This window comes from Hippocampus comes, unplaced genomic scaffold (genome assembly GCF_001891065.2).
Source record: "Hippocampus comes isolate QL1 unplaced genomic scaffold, H_comes_QL1_v1.1 scaffold143, whole genome shotgun sequence".
In the NCBI taxonomy this organism is placed as follows: domain Eukaryota; kingdom Metazoa; phylum Chordata; class Actinopteri; order Syngnathiformes; family Syngnathidae; genus Hippocampus; species Hippocampus comes.
This window is the reverse complement of record NW_017805504.1, coordinates 652,928-676,678: the sequence shown is the minus strand read 5'-3', so window position 1 is coordinate 676,678 and position 23,751 is coordinate 652,928. Positions and strand designations below refer to the sequence as shown.

The following is a 23,751-nucleotide window of genomic DNA, read 5'->3' as shown; positions in this document are numbered from 1 at the left end:
AAACGTGGCTCCGGTCACGTAATCCATCACTACTGATTTATGGCCAATGTAAGCTAGCAGCGTCGGATGTTAGCCGAAAGCTATTTGAGGCTAACCGCTTCAAACCAAAATAGTGTCTTTTGGGACTTACTGTATTTGTCAATTTCTTCACAATCCAAATGCCTACCGTATTTCCATTTGCTGACTAAAACTGGCTTGCAGGGCAGAATTAATTAGTTTTGGTCATTCCCCCCCAAAGTATGGCTAATTCATGACGAAGGTGACTCTGAAGGACACTCTTGCTCTCTTTTGGCCATAAAATAAATCTAAATTGGATGGAAATACATTACATCTCGCCAAGATTAATTGCAGTTTCCGTGGTGCCAGCGCGAGGATTAACAGGACAAAAGCAGCGCGGCTCATTATCTCAAAAGGTGGCCATTTTAAATCGGGCCGCAATCACGATTGAGTGGCCTGATTACGAATACGCGCAAGCAGGGCGGGAATGACCTCGCGCTGAACGAGTTAATAACACACTCCAGCGCTTCTCCACAAAGTGGAATGTCAGGCAATGGGCTGAAAATGCAATTGTGAGGTGTTTTCAGGTACTCTGACGCGGCCGATCTGATTTATTTGGAGCTCAAAGTGAGTCAAAGCATACCGACTGACACTGAGTGCCCAATGACTCGCGTCTGAGAGAGGCGGCGACCATTACGAATCATGACTTTTTTTTGTATTGTATTGTAAAGCATAAAAAAAAAAAAAGGATCACAAGGTTTATTTTTTTAAGGGCCACGAGGTCCTTTTTGTTTCTGTAGAAATTATTATTCATCATAATGATTCACATTTACGGGCCTAAACATAAACAAAAACTCAATTTACATACATCGGGCCTGGCGAATTTTTTTTTTTTTTAGGTTGTCTTACATGGGCACAAAAAAGGGATACTAGCATGTCCTACAGCGCTGTATTTTTATTTTTTGGGGGGGCATATCTAATATCTAGGAAAGCCTTTTTTGAAATGAAAAGCAATTTAAAAAATGGATTTGAAAATGTTGAAAAAAAATTAAATCAGGCATCTTGTTTTTAAAACAACTATGTAATTTTTTTAAGCACATAGAGAAAAACAAAAAAAATAGTAAAACATTCAAAATGATATGTTTGTTTTTTAAGAATAACAACACGCAAACTAGGACTAAAAACATGTTTTTAGTTAGAGGTCTAAATGATTAATCAGTTATCAATAAGGTCGAATAATTTGATTAATTGCTGCACCTCTGTTGTTATTTCTAAGAAGAAATTTAGTCTCAAAAGTGCTTTTGTAAAAAACAAAACAAAAAGCCTCACTTTCCATCATGTTTTTTCCCCCATATCCACCCCAAAACTGCTTTCTATTTCCCAGCCAATCATCGAGATATCAACTGCCCAACAATTGCACAAACAGTGACCGGCAGTCCTACAAAGCTCAACAGAAACAAGTAATTTCACGCGTATAACAACACTTAATATGTATACCGAGTCAATTAATTGTTGTCAAGGTCATTTTGCTGGAGTGCCGCTCGCGCAGGAGAGATCACCGTCATCCTCTTGACCTCGCCACCCCACGTCCAGCCATTTCCATTACTGCAAGCATCTGACCGCCGTTTGTCTCGGGACGGTGCCGAGCTTTTGCCGCTAATCGCGGTGAAGGGGGCTAGCGGTGCTCCTATGTCTGAAGAGCAAGTTCAAGTGGAAGGGAGAGCCGATGCGGCGAATCCCCCACGGTGGCCTTTCTACTCGGTTGCTACGGCAACGTGCAACCCAGTCATTAGCGACGCACGAGCGAGCCGTTATCAGACTACTGATTTGGATTTGACATAGGCCTCGAGTGTGTGTGTGGTTCATAATTCATTTTATGCGTGGAGGAAGTTGATCGCAAAAACAGCGGTGAGAGTTTAATCAGCGGGAGACTTGCGCGTCGGGGGGGCGGGTGTTTGCAGTACAGTTGTTCCCCGCCGTGGACAAATTTCTGCATTCTTGTGACCGCACTGTAGAAGTATTTCAGCATTTTCATGTATTTTAAAGCATTATGATGATATCAACTAAAAATATGTACGAGATGCCGGTATTACTTTTACCCACTTGGTTTCGTTCTTCTTTCAGGATTATTCTTTTAGCATCTCAGCTATCAAAGATGGCCGACCCGTTGCGCAAATGGTGCCTTGACAGAGCTTCATTGAAAATTAGTCGAGTCACCGTTTCGTCAAAGGTTCGTGACATTACGTTACCACATTTCAAGTTATTTTGACCGTTACTTGAACAGCTTGTCTCCTGGTTGTGCCAGGATTGTCGACTGTGGGAGCGTGAATGCGTTAACTCGTCGGCCTAGCTACCTAGCCAGATTTACAGGTCATTAAAAAAAAAACGTCCACCGCAGTTCTCTTTGTGCTTTCATTTCACACTTCCACGGTTGTTCGCCGTCATTTTAGCAATTTTGTGCTCAGGTTGGGCGTTCTGCCATGAAAAATAAAAACGGAGTATTCCTTACGGAATGCAAGCACATGATAAAGACGTTATTGCACACGGTACGTCAAAGTTAACTGTTGGTCGTGTTTTAGGGGAACAAACAAAAAAGGCATCCAAGAGCAACTGCCCAAACTACATGGACACAAACAATAAGCGTTTCAGTTATGAACCTCGACTTCAACCGTAATTCCAATGCTTCGATTATTTTTAGTGACGCTCACCCGCCTTTCGTGCCATCCGCTCATGGTCCACTCGACAAAACACGTAGTTGAGTGCTGCTGCTCACTTTATCGTGAGCGTGTATCATTACCCTCGTCTGGTGGTTCTTGGCCCACTCCACTCCACATTTACTGCCCTCTCCTGTTCACCATTCACAAGCTCCCCGGTACAGATCACGCTGTGCACTGGTGTCAACTTGGTGTGCTGATTGATTCCAGACTGCAAAAAAACACACATGCATCATTGGTTGTGTGCTGGACACTTTATTTGCGCATGTGTACATTTTACCCTCATCCAAGGCATCTTGATGAAGCCCCCGCAGATTTGAGGAGGAGATCGTGGGAGTTTGGAAGGGAGCACATTTAGTTTGGATGCTGTCAAGTGTGAAAATCCTGCACGTCCACCAATTAGAGGCAACCTTCTTCTTCTTCTGCTTGTTGAACGGCGCTTTGCACACAAGCGCCACCAGGTGACCTGTCATGGTGACCGTTTTGGCTGAGCTTGCAAATTGTTGCTTGGGTTTCACGACACAAAATTGAATCAGATGAACAAGGAGATCTTGCATTTCATTTTTTTTGGTGGGGGGGGGGGGTGAGCTCTTCTGCTGTTTTTGTGCTTCATAATGAAACCGCTTCTCATTTTCACCTGGACTAGCGCTACTTGGGTCTGTCATTGCAGGTCACGTTCTTAAAGTACACCCTACTTTATTTTATTTATTTTCTTAATTTTTTCCAACAGCAGGTGTTATTTTAAAGGCGTATTTATTTAAAGCTTCACTATAATTTTTTTTATTCCTTTTATTAAACCATACAATGCTGTTTTTTTAACGCCTCAATACAACCAACTCATTTCCTTTAAAATGGTTTGAACTTTTTCTGTTGAAATTTTGTCAGTGTATATTATTTGATTTTCAAGCTACTTTTTCTGTTTTGCTTCTGAATGTTCTGAACTGTCTCGTGTTAAGTGCATTTAGAATTCAATGTGCTATATAAAGCTGCCTTGCCTGACAAAGGGTCCCAATAAAAACAAACAAAAAACAAAAAAAGTCATCAAACATTGTTTAAAATAAAAGTCCATTTGGAACACCTTACTATGGATTTATTTTAAAGCCTGCCTATACGTGTTTTTTTTTTTAAACTATATAGGGCCTTTACGATTGTCATGAAATTCTTATTTTCCGTTACTTCAGCCTCAGTCAGCTTTTGCGTACGCGTCACAAGTGTGGATGGGCAACCCCACTGAGTGCGCAAGACCCGCCGTGCACATGACGTACAAAACTCCCCCAAAATACTGTTGAATATCATGTGCAAAAGTCACATTCGGTCATTTTAGCACTGCGTAAAACAATAAAATGAATGTGAAATACGCTGATGCATTTTATCATTTTTAGGTTCAATCTCACATTGCATTTTGAATTTAAGACATTGTTTCGAATTTGAGGGGAAAAAAAAAGGGACGAGGAGTATTTGCCCTTCAAACATATTTTATTGATGTACTCAATTGGGTTGGGGGGGAGACTCGGTTCCAAAATATTAAAACAAAACATGTACATCCTCTTTGAAGACAAGGTTATTTGGTTCCAACCAAACAAAACAACTGAACCCAAAAATCAAGTCCGACTTCACAACTGAAACGAATCTTCCTCATGGTCCAAACAAAGTTGACAGGCACAAACACAAATGGGAGGAAAAGCTAAACGAGTTTCAAAGATATTCATAATGCATATATAGCACGCTGTTCTCTATTAGTTTGTCATCAACTCCTAATACCCAATTATTGACAACAATGTTCATATATGCATCACGTAATAGATTATTTATAGATAACGTGAATAGGAATCAACAAAAAGCTAACCAGAGAGTTCAAAAGTGTGGCTCTTTAGACAATTTTACCACATATCAAGAATGTTTATATAGAAAACAAAAGCAATGTCGACAAAATCTGCAATACGTTTTTTCCCCACTTTTTTTTTTTTTTTTTTTTTTTAAACAAGACTATTGAACAGAACTAACCGATGACAAATTAAATGCATCGTAAATGCCTCATCTGGTAAACTAAGGAAGGATTTCCACTTTGGTCACCCCAAAATTTTGATGCATCCAACTTAAAGCACAATTTGGTCAAATAGTCAAAAAGAAAAAAAAATAATCTTATTTACACACTTAAGCCGATGCTTTTTTTTTTTTGGTCAATATGTAAAAAATTTGGATCAGGAGCGTGAGGATGGACCTGGCAGGTCCGCAACTACACCGGCTGGGAAGACCTGATCCGAGTGCGCTTGGCAATCAAGACACCGTCGCAAATCGATGGGGAAAGGCTGAGCCAGAAAGATGGCAAAAGCGAGAGTTTATGCCGTAAATGTCTCCCGCTGCAAACTTTCTTGTAAAGTTCAAAAGCATCACAAGGTATCATATGAAGATATTTCTTTAAAGACAAAATACTTTTTTTTTCTTTGTAATCATTTATCTTCCAGGTCCTGTAAAAAGTTTCTCCAAATTTCTCTTTTTATAAAAATAGACGCTTTTAAACCCACATCAAAGAGATTCGGAGCTCTTTGGCAAGGTACTTGCTTTAAGAATTTCTTTTTTTGTCTTTTCATCCGTTAGACAGTAAGCGCAGACAGAACGCAGAACCGAAAAGTTGTCACGAGCGCAAAAAAGGAAGGAAAAAAAAGTCTGGAAAAATGAGCCGTAGCGAACCAAATGAAACGAGAATGGAAATACAAGACGCAACGACGCGAGAGCAAAACGCGCAGGCGCTAAAACGGAAAGGAAAGTGACGTGAGCGGCGTGCGTGCGACGGTTACGCTTTGTGGGTTTTGTTGGTCTTGAACGACACCTGCAGCACGCGGTCGCCCAGGCGGTAGCCGTTCAGGCTGCCGATGGCCACGGCCGCCTCGTCGTAATTGGTCATGGTGACGAAGCCGAAGCCTTTGCACTTGTTTGTGTTGAAGTCGCGAATGACCTTGACGTTGGTGACGGCGCCGAACGGCCCGAACATTTGCCACAGGATGCTCTCGTCGGCGTCGGGGGCCAAGTTGTACACGAAGATGCACCAGCCGCTGCTGTGACCCGGGATGTTGATGCCGGCCAGGCTGGTCACACCGTCGATGGCCATGGCCGAGAACCTGCTGTGAGAAACCGCAAATGTTTTTCTTAACTTTACACGTCAATTTACTTGGACCATATTTAACCCTTGGAGGGACAGCGGTTACTATAGGGGACAGCTTATCATGATACCAGGTTACAGGGTGCATGAAAGGGTTTTAACCTTTGAAGGCGCAAAAATCTGAAGGGCAAACTTAAAAATTTCTCTAACAGCGGAACAATTAATAAAATCAGAAGGCAACATTGAAATGAATTAGAAGATAATTTGCAAAGACTAATTTGAATCCAAAACAGAAGCTTAATTTCTTCGATATTGAGGTGGGGTAAGGGAGTTTTCAAAATTGTTCAGCCTTCCCACATCAAAATCTCAATACTGTGGTACCTCTACTTACGAAAGTAATTTGTTGTGGAAGAAATTTTTACTATAACATTTTTTTAAGTAGAGATGCGTTTTCCATGTAAATGTCCTAATTCGTTCCAAGCCCTTGCCCAAATTTCAGACAAATGTTTCCTAAAGCATAAAAATGCATCAAAATATGTCACAAACACATGTTACAATTAGATGATTGCACAATACATGAGAGTTGTGTATCATGTAAAAAAATAAAGAAGAATAATGATGGCCATTTAACTTCTCTTTACTTCATGTTCTCTCTCAGAAGTGATTTTTGCCTGGCGTTTTGTCAAGAACTGATCCAAGGGCCGAATGACGAGGACGCTGCATAGACACATAGCAATCTGTCTACACACAGACACATTTCGGTAGAGGTCCCTCTTAGCCAATGGGATGCAAGGAAGATGCTCGGTAGTAGCCAATAGCAGAGCAGCTATAAGTATGTGGCGTTCAGGGAAACTGAGCTGAAAGTAGCAGCCCATGTTGTATTTTTACCCTTCATATCTTGAGATTTCTTTCGTAACAAGAGGCAATATTTCCCTGTTGAGACGGATCGTAACTTGAAAATTTTGTATGGGGAGACGTTTGTAAGCAGAGGTACCACTGTATGATTATTACAAATTGCTACAAAGGGACAATTACTGTATAAAGGACAAAAGTATAAGGCCCCCCCCCCCCAAAAAAATGCAAATTCATGGTTGTTTCCCTGAATAATGCAGGATCGGTTATCACCCCCCAAATTTAATGCCGAACTGCTTATATATATATATATATAAATTTTTTTATAGGCGCGGTTTCACCATTTTGAAGAGGATAAAATTCAAACGGGGTCAGAAAAGGTGGCGCAATTCCCAGGCGATGTCGTGCCAGATGAGTTGCTCCAGTTAGCCTTGCGCGCAACATTCACAGTGACAGGTGCGGGCCCCACCATCAAGGCGAGTGCTTGTCCCACAAAGACGCGGTGGAAAGGTGGTGGTGGGGAGGGGGGGGGGCGGCGTCAGGTCTATTATCAGTGCGCTCGGTTGCCGGCGCATCCTGAAAGACGTCTGACGCAAGCGACTTGAAAAGGGGACGTGGCCGTCCATTTTAGAAAAGAAAAAAAAAATCGAAAGGTGACCAAGTCAAGTCTGCGTACAGTGTACACGTCGCCCGCGCAACGCTCTGCAATCGCAGTCCAGAAAAGTGAAAAGCCGCCCCCATCCTGACGTGTTGCGATGTGACGCGCCGTGTACAAAAGCCACAAGACATTTTGCTCATCTCCTCACAGCGCCCGGAGGAATACTCATGAATCCATTTCATCGCTATCACTGCTCGACAACACACGGCAAGCCACCGTTTTAACACGACATTTCGCGCTGGGCTTCATATTGCACTTTTGTACAAAACAGTTTGGTGCTTATTGCGTTGGCACAAAGAATGACCTGTTGGTAAATGATGTCACTGTGTTTTTAAAGTTGGACTTCATACTTTTAAATTGTTTGTGTTGCGGGTAAAATTAAATTTTTTTTTTCTCTTTGTTTATTCATTTTGGAACGACTGCTACGACAACTCAAGTTGCACAACTTAAGATGACAAAAACTGAACATGCGAATAAAAATCCACAAACCTTTTCACACCATAGGCCATGTTCAGTAGGTTGTCCAGCCTAAAAAAAAAAAAAAAAAAAACAAGGCGGAGAGGAGCGCCTCAACATCACATAATTCAACTCCCTAATACGTCATCTCATAAGCAGCATCCACTTGCATACACCCCCGCAAATGGTGGCCAAATGCCTTTATTTACTCAAAAGCAGATGAGGAGGAGGTGCCTTTTGTACGAGAGATTTTTGGAATGAAAACAATTCATGCAAATCCCTGCACTTGAAAACCAAACAAAGCAACAACAAAAAACAGCAACTGAAAAATGTGAATGCTAAAGTAGCAATGGAATCCAAAATATCTGGAAACCCACCCAAAACGAGATTGTGAAGTAAATGTACATTTGAGGATTGACAAAAAATAAATCTGAATGTGATGTAGCATTTATGTGCATTTTAAAACTAAATAATCAAAAAGCACCCCCATCGGTTTTACACAGTGCTCGAGTGCAGATGGCCGCTACTCACCACAAACTTTTGGTTTTATGCACTTAGTTCTGAAATGCACAAATGCCATTTCACATTCAGAGTGCTGTACTTAAAAGCATTTTAACGTTTCCTCTGCACATTTCTGATGGGCTGCGTCATTTCAGCACTGACGGTAAAACCGAAAACTGAATGTTAAATTACATTTCTCTTCATATTAGCACCGGAAACGTCACGTTAACGCCAACTACAAAACCCACCAAAAAGGCAAAAATGTTCAGCAGCAGTTAAAAAAAAAAAAAAATTCAGACTCCACGTTAGCTGCGTGTTGAGGCGGCACCACAACTCAAATCGGATTTTTTTTTTTTTTTTTTTTGTGCATGTGAATGAAAAGGTCTGAGATGACACCCAGTGACGAGTCGAGGAAATCATATCAGAATAAGCATCATCATTTCAATGTGTTGGTCTGTGCCCCTTTTACCTGAAGCGTTGTGCCTGCTGTGAGAGCGGTCCCGGGTACCTTCGATTGGGCGAGTGGTACAGCTGGGACAGCAGCGCCTGGTTGGTTTTCTGGCTGGGGTTGTTGGCAAACTTGACCGTGATGGGCTCGGCGGCGCCAGGCGGCTTCTGACAGTGGAGGCCCTTGATGGCCTCCTCGGCCTCCACCCGCCGGTCAAAGCGGATGAAGCCCACGCCTCTGGAAAGGCCTGCGCAACAACAAATTGCTCCTCAAGCGCCGGTACAAAAGGAGCCATTTATATTGGCGGGAGGGCATCGATGCGACTTAATGCTGTCATTTTGGATAACTTTAAGGAAGCGTGCAGAAATGTGAGTTCGGATACATTTTTAAAAATGGATTAAGTTGATTTGATGATGATTCATCAAAGTCACTGAAATAACCATGGGTGCGAATGGTTGTCGATGTCGTTGGAGGTTAAAATACAGTACAGTAAGTATTCCCACCTGCGGACCTTTGTCAAACGGAAATTCCCTCACCCGGAATAAAAACCTATGCATTAAAATTTCGACTATGATATTACATTAACGATCGATTCATAAAAACGCAAGTTCCGGTTCCCGGAAGCCATACAGAAGCCCGCAGTAGCACAAACTCAAGTCCCACTCGATACGACGGAATATCTGTCCGCGCCGCTATTTACTCTCATTGGATCCAAAACAGCGACATGTAAATGACTGACTTTTACTGAAATCACGAACAATTTTCTATTTCATTCATTTACATTTACACCCTGTAGATGGTGGCATCCAAACGAAGAGGAACGGTAATGACCGCGGAAGAGAGAGCGGAATGCATCCGATTAGCTGCTCGGAGTAAATTGCTTGCGGCTCGACGGACTGTCGATAAAACGAACGTTTCCTGGAAGGCTTTACCTGTTATGGTGCTAAAAACCTTCCGCCAATTGGACCGCTAATTCGAGAGAAGACGAGTTCCATAGAGCTAACTATGGGCATCGAGGACTTCGAAGCATCCCGTGGCTGGCTTCAAAAATTCATTACACGATATCGGCTGAGCGACGATGTCTCGTGTGGCGATCGAGGGGAAGTCAAGTTAGAGACGGGTGGAAAGAAAAGCCACCAGTGTCTGTTACTAGTATCATTTTGTAGCAAACCGTCCTAATTTTGTGACCAGTCTTGTTATACTGTATTTTGTTCATATCCCTATTCTGTCATCTGTAGTGAGAGCAGGGAAGAGGTGGAGGAGAAACGAGAGAGGTGGAGCTTTTCCCTGGAAAGGAGAGGACTGAAGGTCGGTTGCAGCAAGATGGAGTACATGTGTGTGAATGAGAGGGACCCAAGTACAAGAGTGAGGTTACAGAGAGAAGAGATAAAGAAGGTGGAGGATTTTAAGTACTTGGGGTCAACTGTCCAGAGCAATGGAGAGTGTGGAAAAGGAGGTGAAGAAGTATGTACAGGCAGGCTGGAATGGCTGGAGAAAAGTGTCAGGCAGGTGTGATGTGCGATAGAAGAGTTTCAGCTAAGATGAAAGGAAAGGTGTATAAAACTGCGGTGAGACCAGCCATGCCGTTTGGAACCGGAGACGGTGCCACTGAAGAAAAGACAAGAGGCAGAGCTGGAGGTAGCTGAGATGAAGATGTTGAGGTTCTCTTTAGGAGTGACCAGGTTGGATAGGATCAGGAATGAGTTACATCAGAGGCACAACTCATGTTAGAGGTTTTGGAGAGAAAGTCTGAGAGGCCAGACTGAGATGGTTTGGACATGCCCGGAGGGGGGAGGGAGGGAGAGAGAGAGAGAGAGAGAGAGAGAGAGAGAGAGAGAGAGAGAGAGAGTGATTATATTGGGGGAAGGATGCCGAGTCTTGAACTGCCAGGCAGGAGGCCGAGAGGAAGACCAAAGAGGAGGTTTATGGATGTCGTGAAAGAGGACATAAAGGTAGCTGGTGTGAGTGAGGAGGATGCACAAAACAGGTTAGATGGAGGCAACTGATTCACTGTGGTGACCCCCGAAGGGAAAAGCCAAAAGGAAAATAAGAAGATCTATACTCTATGCTGAAGTTTTTGTGTTATAAAGAGTTTTTGGAGCATATATTTTTGCATCTTATTGCTTGGTTTGACACACATGTATTTTGTTAACACACTTGCAGGTTCATAAACGACATGTACAATAGTCGTTTCCGACATAAGGAAAGATTGGACAACGCAAATATGATTCTTATTAGAGAACACTTACCTGTATTTTGTTCAAAATTGACAGCTGTAATGCATACTGGTACAGAAAAAAAATCCTGCCAGCCATGAAGTTAGTGTGCAGATGAATTTCCTCGTGGCTATTCGAGCTTTAAAACAGTTTTGTAAAATGTTAATTCAGATAGGCGTGGTTATTCTTGCTGGTACAATTGGAAGCAAATTTGTCAGGAACAAGCATACGCAATAAAATGCGTAGCCAAAGGAGTCCTGGGTTTGGCAAATGCCTTGATGAAAGATTCAGTTTATTAGAGTGTCGCGTCTTCACACGACAACGGAGAAATAAACGGTTCAAATGCATTTCATTTCTCTCCGCGGAGCAGGTCTCGCTCCAGCGGCACAGGCGCACCCGAGTCCTGCTACTTGACACCCATTTCATATTCTACCCACTCCATGCATATTTATGAACATCTCGGGTGGAAAATTGCATTTTGGTATCTCGCACCGATACACCCATGATGCATTTTGCAGGCCCCTGCTGTGTCATTTTGTTCTGACTCTCTGGGGGACAAATTGATCAAACGGGAAAAAAGGTTTTGAGAAAACCTAATTAAATCCGATGCGGGTGTGCAGTGAATTTATTTGCAAACCCACCTAGTTATGATTTTTTTTTTTTTTTTCCTGAAGAGCATAAGTAATACCAATGGCACATATATCTGCGTTGTTTTGTGCCGGCCCAATGCCCATCGAAAGTCAGCTCAGCTTGAGAGCAAGCAGCAGCGTGATGGAAGAATTCCAGTAGCGGGACGGCGAATAGGCAAGTCTCCAGGAGACGTTGTTGCCACCCACAAGCAATGATTTTGAAAATTTTTTTTGAAGGGAGAAAAGAAGTGAAATCAAATGAATAAAATTTGGAAAATGTATCACGCTGAACGAAAAAAACTTTTTTTTTTTAATTTTGATTTACCCTTCACTTGTTTGCTTAATTTAAAATGCGTCTGTAATCGATAGTAGATGCCAACAATATCTATAACAACAAAAAGGACATCATGTCACATCCAACACAAGTGAACCTGTGCGTCCTAACTCCGGCTAGTTTCCAGACACAACGGTCCCCCGTGTCAGAAATTAAATCAGGCATCAGCCACAACGCGCTTCCTTTTTCGGCCATCACTGCCGTGCTGCCATGAAAGGGGGATTGGGTCGTCAGAATATGAATAACTTGTGACGTGAGAAGCCACCAGAGTGCAGAATAAAGGAAGAGCATCAGACTCACCAGTGACCTGATCCACGAGAATACGTGAGGTGATGATGCGGCCATATTGCGAGAAGAGCTGCTCCAGTTCCGTCTGAGTCATGGTCTTTGGCAAGCCGCTGACGTACAAATTTGCATCTCGGATGGAGGCGGAGCTCGGACGCGCATAGGACACCTATGGGCAGACAGCCTTTCACATGAGCGCTGGCGCATTTCACTTATTACAAAACCCTTCAGGCTCATCATAAATCAACAAAGGGTCAATAAACTCAGGAAAATGAACAAACACACAAAACATCCCAGCTTCACTCAAATGCTTTTTGAGACGTGCTTAAATCCATGTCATATATCTGAAGTAAGCTGGAAAAAGGGTGGAAGATATTCGGAGAGTTCTTGTGAGAAGTAAAAATGAGGACGTTTGGAAATATCAAAAACTTGGCCACTTTCAAACTGCAAGTTGAATCTGTGGGCACGGCGACATCAATTTTGGTCGCCAGCAGGTGGCAGTGCAGCGCAAAATGGCCACCCCTAAAAAGGATTAAAAACTTGATTGATTTTCCTGCTTCATTCATAGTCCAGAAACAATCCTAATCACAATACCATGCTTGGATGAATGGGGGCACTGTGACATGATTGCACAGAATTATTTTGGACTTTACTTCCACTTTATGGATAAGATGTAGGGGTGCACCGATTGATCGGCAGGGATGGAGATTGATAACGATTTCCTTCATTTCGTGAGCTCGATTATCATCCGACCCTTTCAAATAAAACCGATCTTGTCCACCAATCTCGTCTCCCATCCACAGATCTTCTGACACAAGATGTCTAATAAGCTTTTCATTTGAGAGAACTACTGTATGTACATCAATGACTGCCAAGTTTTTCTTTTGTATATGCCTGCCATGCACAATTATACATCTATTTGTATTTTTCAAACACATTTATACTTGCATTGACATTCTCCCATTCAAACGCTTTCAAAGCGCCTTTCTCGTGGTTTCTAAGAAGAAATGTAGGGGGTCAAGGAAGACTTGAGTGAGAGCCCCCACCTTGACATTCGTGCACTGGCAGCTTTGTCATCGCTGCTTTTGCTCAACCCCACTCTCCCTTATTCTTTCCTCGGCAGGCAGCGCATGGAAAAGGCGATGCCGCCGCCACCGCCGCCTGATGAATGCTAATGGGCGCCACCTCCCTGTAAATGCATGCTGGCGCTTTGTACAGCACATGAAACCATAGAAACAGTTCTGCTCCACTTGTGTGCCCAGAGTAACAATAAGCATCCTTCCCAGTGGCCCAGGTTTTTCTCCAGCCTCATTATGCAGCCACTTGCGAACGCTAACAAGGTTTTGGCGACATCATACCTTGATCGTCTTGGTCTGAAGTCTCAGGCCATTCAAGGTGTTGATGGCTTTTTCCGCATCCTTGGGTTCCACGTAGTTCACAAATCCATAGCCGAGGCTTTGCCCTGCAAGCGCCGCATAGCACATTTGTACAGTAAAACCATTCATTTGACAGATTGTGCGAAGACAGTAAAATGACAAATGACTCATTTCTCCCCAGATGCGACTGACCGTGAAATCCCTTTTTCTTCACCTTGACTCGAGATTTAACACAATAGTCTTAAGTCAATGAGTCAAAACACGCTTATACGTATTCCTTTAGTCAGTGACATTGAAATTTGTCACCTGGAATCCAACCCTCGACTGCAACGGATGTAATATCTAAACGAAGTCAATTTTCCAATGGGTAGGTCTGTGGAATTCAGGTTTTTAAAATCACCAACTATCTGATAGTTCGGGATATTGAGCTTAGGGGTGAAATTTCAGGATGAACCTAAATTGCATTCGAGCTTTCGCGGCTGACCTACTCTCAACTTTAATGTCCAACTGTACAATATTTTAGTACTTTTTGTAGATTACTGTTTTTGAACAAGGAGTTCAACAGCAAAATTCAGATTTGTTTTCGTTTTTTTTGTATGCCTTATCTGTGACACTTCCAGTCGAGTTCCGTTGCAACCTCCCGGTGATATTCGAAGCCCTCTGAAAACATTTGAAGCCTCACAATGCTGAGCTTATCGTGTCATCAGCGGGTTGCAACAGAGCTACTGGAAGAGGCACAGAAAGGCAAGCAAGTGGATGTCTTGAGAAATTCCCAGAAATCAAAACACCTTTTGAGAATGTTGCCATTCCAAAAGTTTGCACAAGATCAAGTGAAGCTGACATGGAAAGGTTGGAGTGCATTGAGGCGCTCGACTCCCAGATAAGGTTACCTGTTATTTTGTCTCGGACGAGCTTGCACGACTCGATCTCTCCGATGCTGCCGAACAAGCTCTTGAGCTCGTCCTGAGCCATGTTCTGAGGCAGGTAGTTGACGATCAGGTTGGTCTTGCTGTCCTCCAAGCTACCCGACTCCACCGGTGAGGAACAGTTATTGGAGATGCTGGGTGGTCCGTTGCTGGTGTTGTTGCACGTGGGCCCGTTGGACAACTGCGTTTCCATGGCAGCAATTACCTGCTACATGGGACCAAGGAGAAGAGTCAGGGGAAGACGGCGGCTTCCACCAACGTTCTTCACGCACACCGGAGTCGTGGACGAGGGTGAAGCTGCGCCACTAACAAGACTTCCCCCGCCCCGAACTGCCCGTTACTTTTCGACCGCACCAATGTAACCGTCACTGATGAGTGGGAAGGAATGAGAGAAGCGCCAACGTGATGGGTCAGGCCAAAAGAACAAAAAAAGTGCCACACACCCCGGTCCAAGGCTCGGATGCCCACGAGCCACTTCTAAGCAGAGAAGCCACATCGCACAGTCTGACTGCCATGTTAGTGCCGAGATGTCGTCTGAAATGTGGACACAGAATCATGTTAGATCAAAGCACAGCAGAGGCAACATTCCGCGACCAATCGTGCTAAACGACCGATAAGGCGGCGGCATCTCTCCGCCACAGTCCTGACGACAAGAAAAATCCCGGACAATCGGCGGCATCTGTGCATTGGAGGCCAAGTGCTTGACACAAACCACCAACCTCCAAAAAACGAACACATTTGACAATAAAGTTGTACTTGACGGCCTGACATTAGAATTCTCTTAAAATGATTGACATTCATACAATGCACTTTTCCCGCGTGTTCATGTTAGTGAGGGGCGTGGCTTTGGTCCAACATTCAAGCAGGATGAGGAGTGAAGTGAGACTACGTTCAAATACTGCCTTTTGGGGGGGGGGGGGGTGGAACCAAATCAACAACTTGCTTCATTAGTTAGCCAAACAAACAAACGAGAGCCAGCACGCTTGGTCTTCTTGCACTTTTTGTCTTGCTAGGATGACAAACGGGGCCGCACACGTCAGCACAATTGTCTACTCGAACCATCCGTTTGACCACAGCTGTCTGCTTACACACCGTCACCGCACTCAACGAGAACTTCAACTTCCACGGCGGCAAACCACGTGACACGATGTCTTACGCTCGCGTGTTTGCTCAAACACTCCTTCAGTGTCGTACCAACCTGCCGGGCAACACAGAGCTCAAATGGAAGACATGCGGGTCAAGTAACAGCAAGAAGAAGAGGCAGTGAAGGTCCCCTACCAAGCTGCAGTAAGAGTCCTGACATTCTTGGAGGAGAAAGAATAGACGTGTGAGTTTTGTTGTTTGCTCTGTTTGTATTTGTTGCTGTGTTGTGTTAGCTCAACTAGCAGTTGTCAGGTTTACAATTAGCATGTTAATTTAGCCAGTCTGCAGCATTTTGGATCGCGTTAGCATTCGCATTAACAATTTTTGAAGAAAAAAAAAAAAACTTGCCGTAACGGCTGTATTTTTCCTGGGAATGAGATGTGCAAAAGCAAGGTTGTGAGAATAAAGGCATTTTGAGAGGATCAGGTTGATCGTAGCCCCAAAAAGTCCTATTTCTAAGATTAAGTGGAGAATATTCAAGGAAAAACTTCAATTGTCATTTAACGGCAAAATTTGGTAGTATGGCAAGAATAGAGCGAAAGGATTCACAAAAAAATAATTGTTCAGCTGTTCTCCCCAACAATCAAACTAGATTTTTTTTTTCTCCCAAAAACATTGCACGCTTTGGAAACAAAAAAATGGAACCACGCGAGACTACATGTTACATTACAAAGTTAAATTCCCTTTTTTTTTATATATAATAAAGGTGCACTATTGTGACAACAGTTACACTTGAGGAAACGAAGTCGCACAATACCAACAGAATTCAAAGTTGTCCTTTCTTATTTTTATAATTTATTACGCCCCGATCGATATGGATTTTTTTTTTGCAGCCGATTCCAATATTCGGCAGACGGATAAATAAATAAATAAATAACTTTTCCCCCCACATTAAGGCTTACAACAACAAATTGACGAATTACAGGCAGAATATTTAATATTTGTCCAAGTTGAGAAAAAGAGGAATTTTCAAGCACAAAAACATGCAGTAAAGCATTACGCAACCAATTTATTGAAAACAGATTTTGCTGTAAAAGCAATCTCATGATCAGGGTTTCCACAACGGCGACATGGTAATCGGCCATTGTTGTAAATAGAGTTTGCAGTCACGTGGTCATTGTCTCAGGAAAGATGCTTAGTTATTGGCTTGAACGGAGTCACAGCACCATCTAGTGGACAAATGGCACAATATTCTGAATGACAACACTTTTCTGCGAAAAAGTACGAATATAATCGACGTTATCGGCCTAACGCGGGCCCACGTGTAATATTTTGAAAAAGTCTAATACCGGTCAATGAATCGATCAGGCCCTATAATTTATTCTGATTACTGTTGTATACTGTAGATTACAAAAGGACGATCAAGAGCTGAGCTTTTTTTTTTTTTTATTATTAAAGGAGTATTGTTGGCATGGTTGCTCGAAAAAGAGGCAGGCAACAAGAGAACATATTGTCCCGAGAAGATGACTCGCTTCAATCTGCGTCTCGTGTATACTCCACCTTTCATTCTCGGCGCAAAAGCAAAAACATTGGCCACAGTCCCACTTGCAGGCACAAATATTTCATTAGATGAACACTTGGATGGAAAATCTTGGCGAGACGCAACACCGCCAGGCACCGACTGCGTGTGGCCAAACAGGCAGACGTTTGACGACGAAGCGTTACACTGTCGAGTGCAAGCAATTAGCTGCTAAGAATGAATGAAATGCTAAGAATGGCTGGGTAATTTACGCAAAAGGTGTCATTTTACGAGGAAAGTTTTCCTTTTGCTCATCTATCCCCTAGTGTATATATTCGTTTTTTTTCACCGTGTAGCTTCGCCACTAATAGTCCTGCTCGTGTTTGTAAACATTTGAGCTCCATAACGGCGCTTTTGTGACTAAGCGGCGAACTCGTTAAAGCGCGACCTCAAGGCAAACTGTGAGCTCAGCGTGCGCTGATGCGACCCAGCACTTGAAACGAGGGAGGCACGAATCCGCCGCCGCCGAGGACGCGATTGACCGAGTGTGCGTGACGAGCAGCCGCACGGCATGTCCGTCCTTGAAAAAAGGGGAGGGAGAGGGCGCGGGGGGGAGAAAAGACCCACAAGTGATGGTTCAGAATTTCCCCACGGTGGAGGCACATGCGACACCCGCAGCAACAATATGACTTTGGTAGTGTGATATGACAACTTTACTCTTGCAGCGATACTACTACTTTGCTTTTCTTGCAACTTAGTTGAGAAAGGGGAATTTAATGAGACTAAAACAGGAATTTACAAAATTTAAGGTTGGCTCTTGACAGGGAACTGAAATCTAAAGTAGTTGGAAAAAACATGTTTCAACATACTACTGACTAAAAAGACAACAGGTACACTTGAGGATCAAGATTCCATTGCCTGGAAAGGTTGATCCAAATTTCAGACTGTTTAAAATGTTTTTTTTTTTTTTTTGCATGCTGAGGAGGCTTTGCTGGTATGTTATACAGGAGTGCATTTTTGCTTTTTATGGGAATGAGTTGGTTCAAGTTAAACCTTCAAATGTGTTGAAATATGTATTTTTTTCTTAACTATTATTTTGCAAGGATGCCTACCTATGACAAAACAAAATGTATATTTTCAAAATATCCCCTTCTTAACTTCAGATGGATGTTGACCAAAAACTTTCCGTCAATCGCTCAAGCCTTTGAAACTCTGCTCATCACATTGCGACTTTATTCTCGAAAATTAAGTGTGCCTCATGGGCTTGTCAAACCACACGACTTTGTCATTCACGACGGTCGTGCTATCAGACGACCAGATAAATATCGTTCTCTGTCTTGGACCGGTTGAGACGTTGCACTACAATCTGTTACTGACCAGACCCTGCCCAGCCCTTGCGGGCTTTCGTCAATATTCAGTCCAACAAGGAGATGACAAGGTCATGTCGACGGAAGTACCGAGTGCAGGTGTGTTTGTTTTCTGTTCTGACAAGGGGGGTGGGGAAGAGAAAAAAAAAGACCATGGACCATTCCTGGATGGAGGGGAAAGGTATTTTCTATGGACTGTCTATTCTCCAAAAAGAATTTGATCATGAATGTTAAATGACACGACGTTTGCTATTCAGTTACTAGCTTTGCAGGTAGCAAACACAGCATGAATTGAAATGCTACGTATAATTTTCCCCCTTTGGTCAAGTAACTCTAAATACTTCACACCACATTATGACTGTGGTCGCCTTTATTTTTATGAGCAATGATCCAAGAAGAGTTTGAAATGATATTCAAATGTTTTGGGATTTGTTTTGAACGACACGGCGAGGGAAATCTGGTAGCATGTAGCTGTTAGCATACTGACTATTAGGATGAAAAGGACGCGTCTAAATCTGGTCTTCATTTTCTGATACAGCGGCTATCTTGCGTGCATTCTTCTAAGTCACTAAAACATGATCTCTATACCATTTAGTATTCGTTTAAATGCTTCCAAAAGCCTGTAATGTTAGACTGTACTTTATGCAGATCCAGTCTAAGGCATATTGTCAACACACTACGCAGTTATATTTCTCTCAACCAATTCACTCAATGTTTAAATGTGATTGTCAGCACATTTAGGTCTATTTGTAATCGAACAATACTGTACATGTGCATCAACCAATGATTTATACAACTCAATGCAAATTCATCACTGTACCGTACATAACTTTGCTTTCACAATACAAATACTTTCGTTAATACTGAATACCAACATCATCAGTTTTAATTCCAGATAAAAGTTACACTGCCCTTCATTCCCTCCTCAATGCTTTGCTTGTTTGGACTTTGTTGGTTGTGTTATATACCATTAATACCGGCATAAATGTGTGAATATTACTGCTATTGCTGTCACGGGACAGGCACAGGTATCTATGTAGCTAGTTTAGGAAACAAAAATGAAAAGGCAATTTCAATGGAATGGCAGATTCCGCCACCCTGAATGAATCAAGTACACGTTGTCCCATTTCCATCACAACTGCACCGTCACACACAAAGCCGACAGCTCTGTAACGCGCGCGCACACACAAGCCAAAGCATTTCAGCTCCATTGACATGCATTCAAGGTCGTCACGTGGTTGCTTTCGAGGAATAGCCTCAATTACACCACCGAAAGACACAAAACACCACCTCAGACTGCCCCAAGTCAAAAATTCAGCAGAAACGCCAGGTACAATTAAAATAGGAACTATTTTTTGCAACAAAAACAAAAAAGTCATTGGTTAGAGGCCTCCAAGCAACGCGCTTAATTGACTACTGCGCAACACCTGTGTACTGCAAACAAGCATGCGGCAAAATCGCGAGGCAAACAAGCAAAAGGCGACTTTTTTCACTTGGCATTTATTTGCTTGTTATGCGTTTTATAAGCATGCATAGGGCACCGTTTAATGAAACAAATCATGTGTTAAAACAGCCAAACGATTTTTCGGCCAGTGTGGTTTTTTTACTTTTGACATGCACGCTCATGGGAACCGGCAGACTACAGTAATTTCGCTTCTCTACAAACTTTTATGGAAGTGCGCGGTTCGGACGACTTTGTACGCTTGTTAAAATTTCATTTCGAAATATGTGCACGTCGCACACTTAGACGGTGGGCTTTTCGCCACAAACGGGATACACCTGCATAGGTTGCTCCCTGTTAAGCTAACAACGAAGAGGCTAACGACAAGGTAGCAACATGGCGCCGCTCAAATTTGAGCTTGAATGAAGCTCCACCAGTTCTGTTTTAACTTTTTTCTTTTTTTTAAAGGGGTGGGGGTAACCAATTCGACACGAGCACCCAATGCCATCTTACCGTTAAGTGTTGAAGCGATGTGGCGTGTTAAGTCTGTTCTCGTGGAACTTTGCGGTCTTCCTGAGAGCGAATAGGGGGGCGGTGGGGTGCTCTCGGCCGGCCTAAGTAAACTAATCAGGTACTCGGCCAATCAGAGAGGGCGTAGCGTCGACCCCGGAAATGGCATAATGACTTGAGTGGCCGCAGGTGTACGCGATAAACCCACCGGACGACATGGCTACAAAATAATGTTTAAAACGAGTTAATTTAATAAGCAATACAATTTAGGTAATCAACAACTCGCTGGCATTATGGGAGTTGAATTCCCAATTTCTTTCAAAGCGTGCAGACAGACTGTGGCATTTGGCATTGACACGTGAATAAAATTCACCCAAGACAGTTCTGACTATATAACACCAAATTGCATGGGTGGGTCCCCTATTTGGGGGAAAAAGACAAAAAAAAAAAACGTTCGCTGCTGTAAAGCAACGTTTCAGAGCCCATTCATGCACTCTAAAGAAATACATTCACCATCCTTGCTGTCTGTTCGGTCCCTTCGGGTTGAGGGATCATGAACGCATCACGCGGCGTTCACATGCAACCAGAAGATGGTCCGCCGTTCAAAGACAACCACAAGACAACGTGCAAAGAACAACATCATCTTACCGTTTTTATAAATGAAAGTTACGGACGTCCAAATAAGTAGCCAATGGTGTTCGATATATGTATTTCTTAAAGTTCAAACATAAAAGACAAATGACATAAAATGAGGATGCGAAATAAAATATTTATTAAATCAAAACACACAAATGACTTCTTTGCTGGAACGAAAGGAGAAGGGGTCGGAAGGGGAAAAGGTAAGGAGGGAATTGAGAGGGGGGGGGTCACAGAATAAATAAAAAAGGAATCAAGTAAAAAAAAAAAAAAAGTAAAAAAAAAAAAAAGGGAGAAACCCCTGGCTTGTGCCTGTATCGCGCTTTTACAGGTGAATCACACAAGCAGGCGACATCACTGAATGCCGAGCGATACACGGAGGAGATCGTCTTTAAAGGAACCTAGTCCTGCCGGCGAATATATACAGCCGGATCACATCTCTCTCTCTACGCCCCCCCCCCTCTCTCTCCCCCCCTCTCTCTCTCTCTCTCTCTCTCTCCTCCCACTCCTCTCTTACTCTCTCTCGCTCTCTTCCCCCCATCAACTTACACATGCGCTGGACGCGGAAGTATACCTTCCATCGCCTATTGGCTCCAAGCCGCCACAAGGTGTGCCATTGGTCGGGACAGCTGTCACTCATGCACTCTTATCAGTGTTTGGCGTTCTTTGGGGTGAAGGTGTGGGAATAAAAAGTGACTTCGAAATATATCATATACATCTCAATACATACATACATACATACATACATACATACATACATACATACATACATACATACATATACACACACACACACACATATTCAAACATGCCTTCCCACACACCCCCAATTTATTTATTTTTTTAATCTTGAGTGCACACAACCAGGTTTATGCTTGTTTGATGAGATCAGCGTGTAACAAAAGGAATTGGAATTTGCTCCATTTTTAGATTGACTTGTTTAATCTTTATTGAACTTCATTGCACCGTTGTTTAATATTTAATTTGAATTTATGTAATTTCTATTATTTTATTTGAATGTTCTCTATTTGGTTATTTAATTGAACTTGCTTCATTATATATTAATTTGAAGTGACTTAATTATTGTTTTTCAAAATCATATAAGTTGGACAAATTTGACATTTACGTAAAAAAAAAAATCCACTTGTTGGTAATAATGAGTATTTCAAAACAAACATTACAAATCCAAACAAAATTCAATGAGATCAAGTCTAATTTAGCATTGAGAAAGGCAATACATTAATTTTAAAAGCATGTGGTCTGCAACAAAAGTCATACAAACGACTAAAACTACTTTAAGGAAAAAATAAAGTGGGGAAAAAGTGTGTGAGTGTGTGTGTGTGTGTGTGTGTGTGTGTGTGTGTGTGTGTGGGAGGGGGGTCATTTGGGGGGGAGGCGGGAATCCAAAAAGGTCACTTGCAGGTTTTCCATCTTAATGACAGCCAGAGTTTAAGTCCCACTACCCTGGGAGTTAGTCATGCTCAGAAATATCAATTAGATCATTTGCATTTAGATAGCATACACTAAATTCTTGAAGGAAATCTACAGGGGAACATTTTCTGCACATTCTCCATGGCAACTTGGCAAAGTGCGTCTTCAAAGATGATATTTCAAAGATTAGAGAGAAAAAAGTCCTACAACAGAGCTGACAGACCAAGTGTGGTTAGGGAATAGTTGATTAGATACTTCTATAACTTCAGACTTGTTAAATTAAGAAAAAGCAGTTTCCTTGTTTCCATCAAACAGAGAAGCCCTGCAAAACCCAAGAAGTGATGGAATTAGTGACTTTTCAAAGTAATTATTTTTCCAAAATGCACTTCATCCACTTATTTGAAATGTTTGTCCCCAGGTATGTGCTTCCAGTGCCAAATATTATTAAGATTGAGGAAAATCAGCACGTTGATCAGCCGAGCGATGCAGCGTAATGGGTGTGGCCAAATTAATGCTGGAAGGGGGAACAAAAAAACAAAACCAAAAAAAACGTACATTTTATATATTTTTTTGAAGGTCCAATCACCCATCCCACGTGCTAATAATACTAAAATTACCTTGGTCCACCATGATCCTCATGACCACCACCTAGATTGCGCTAAAGAAACAGAAAAGCAAAAGCACATCAAAATGGGCGCCTGCCCTGCCCCCTGCCCCCTGCCCTGCCCCCTGTGCACTGACACTTTAAAAACACTGGAGCAAAGCGTTAAAAACATAGCCCGATATAATGTTTCACTCACTTCCTTTTCCTCTTCCCATTCGGCGCATACTTAGCTAGCCTTGCATGGCTGCTTCTTCCATTGGATAACATACAGCAACAGCATGACAGAGTCTGCATGGCAACATCATTTTGATCTCAGTGCCTTCACCTGTCCAGTGTGGAAAATGCTTCCTGGAGTGGGCGGGGCTCAAAGGGCGAGGTCTTAAAGGTACAGCTCTGGTAAAACAAACAAACAAAAACAAGAGGAAAATATTGCTCACATGAGTATTGCTCATTGAAAAGTTAAAATTGGTACATTGAAATATACAAAAAGTAAACTAACAGGAAATAAAATGCTCATATCAGAATATTTTATGCTTCTATTATTTGTCATTTTTAAACTTGCAAAAAACAAAAAAAAAACAACAAAAAACAAACAAGGAAAAAAAAATGGTATACATGAATATAAAAAAGAAAATCATTTGGAGAAGATTAAGTGGCCATGACAAGAG

General features: G+C 42.4%; 1 protein-coding gene across 6 annotated transcripts; it reads right to left on the bottom strand.

Moving 5' to 3' along the window:
* Positions 1-4,203: 4,203 nt before the first annotated feature.
* On the bottom strand, positions 4,204-23,453 carry elavl2 (ELAV like neuron-specific RNA binding protein 2). Of its 6 annotated transcripts, XM_019877497.1 has the most exons (9): positions 23,280-23,453; positions 23,097-23,137; positions 14,936-15,026; positions 14,457-14,700; positions 13,549-13,652; positions 12,206-12,359; positions 8,748-8,973; positions 7,811-7,849; positions 4,204-5,833 (listed from the first exon to the last, which is right to left on the bottom strand). In XM_019877497.1, the coding sequence occupies exons 3-9, from the start codon at positions 15,005-15,007 to the stop codon at positions 5,506-5,508; spliced, it is 1,167 nt and encodes a 388-aa protein (XP_019733056.1). In that variant the 5' UTR covers positions 15,008-15,026; positions 23,097-23,137; positions 23,280-23,453; the 3' UTR covers positions 4,204-5,505. The 6 variants fall into 6 exon arrangements, with proteins under 6 accessions (XP_019733056.1, XP_019733059.1, XP_019733057.1 ...); XM_019877500.1 differs by lacking the exons at positions 23,097-23,137; positions 23,280-23,453 and adding an exon at positions 21,061-21,500 and having other exon boundaries at positions 4,204-5,830; positions 8,787-8,973; XM_019877498.1 differs by lacking the exons at positions 23,097-23,137; positions 23,280-23,453 and adding an exon at positions 21,061-21,499 and having other exon boundaries at positions 4,204-5,830.
* Between the last annotated feature and the right edge of the window lie 298 nt (positions 23,454-23,751).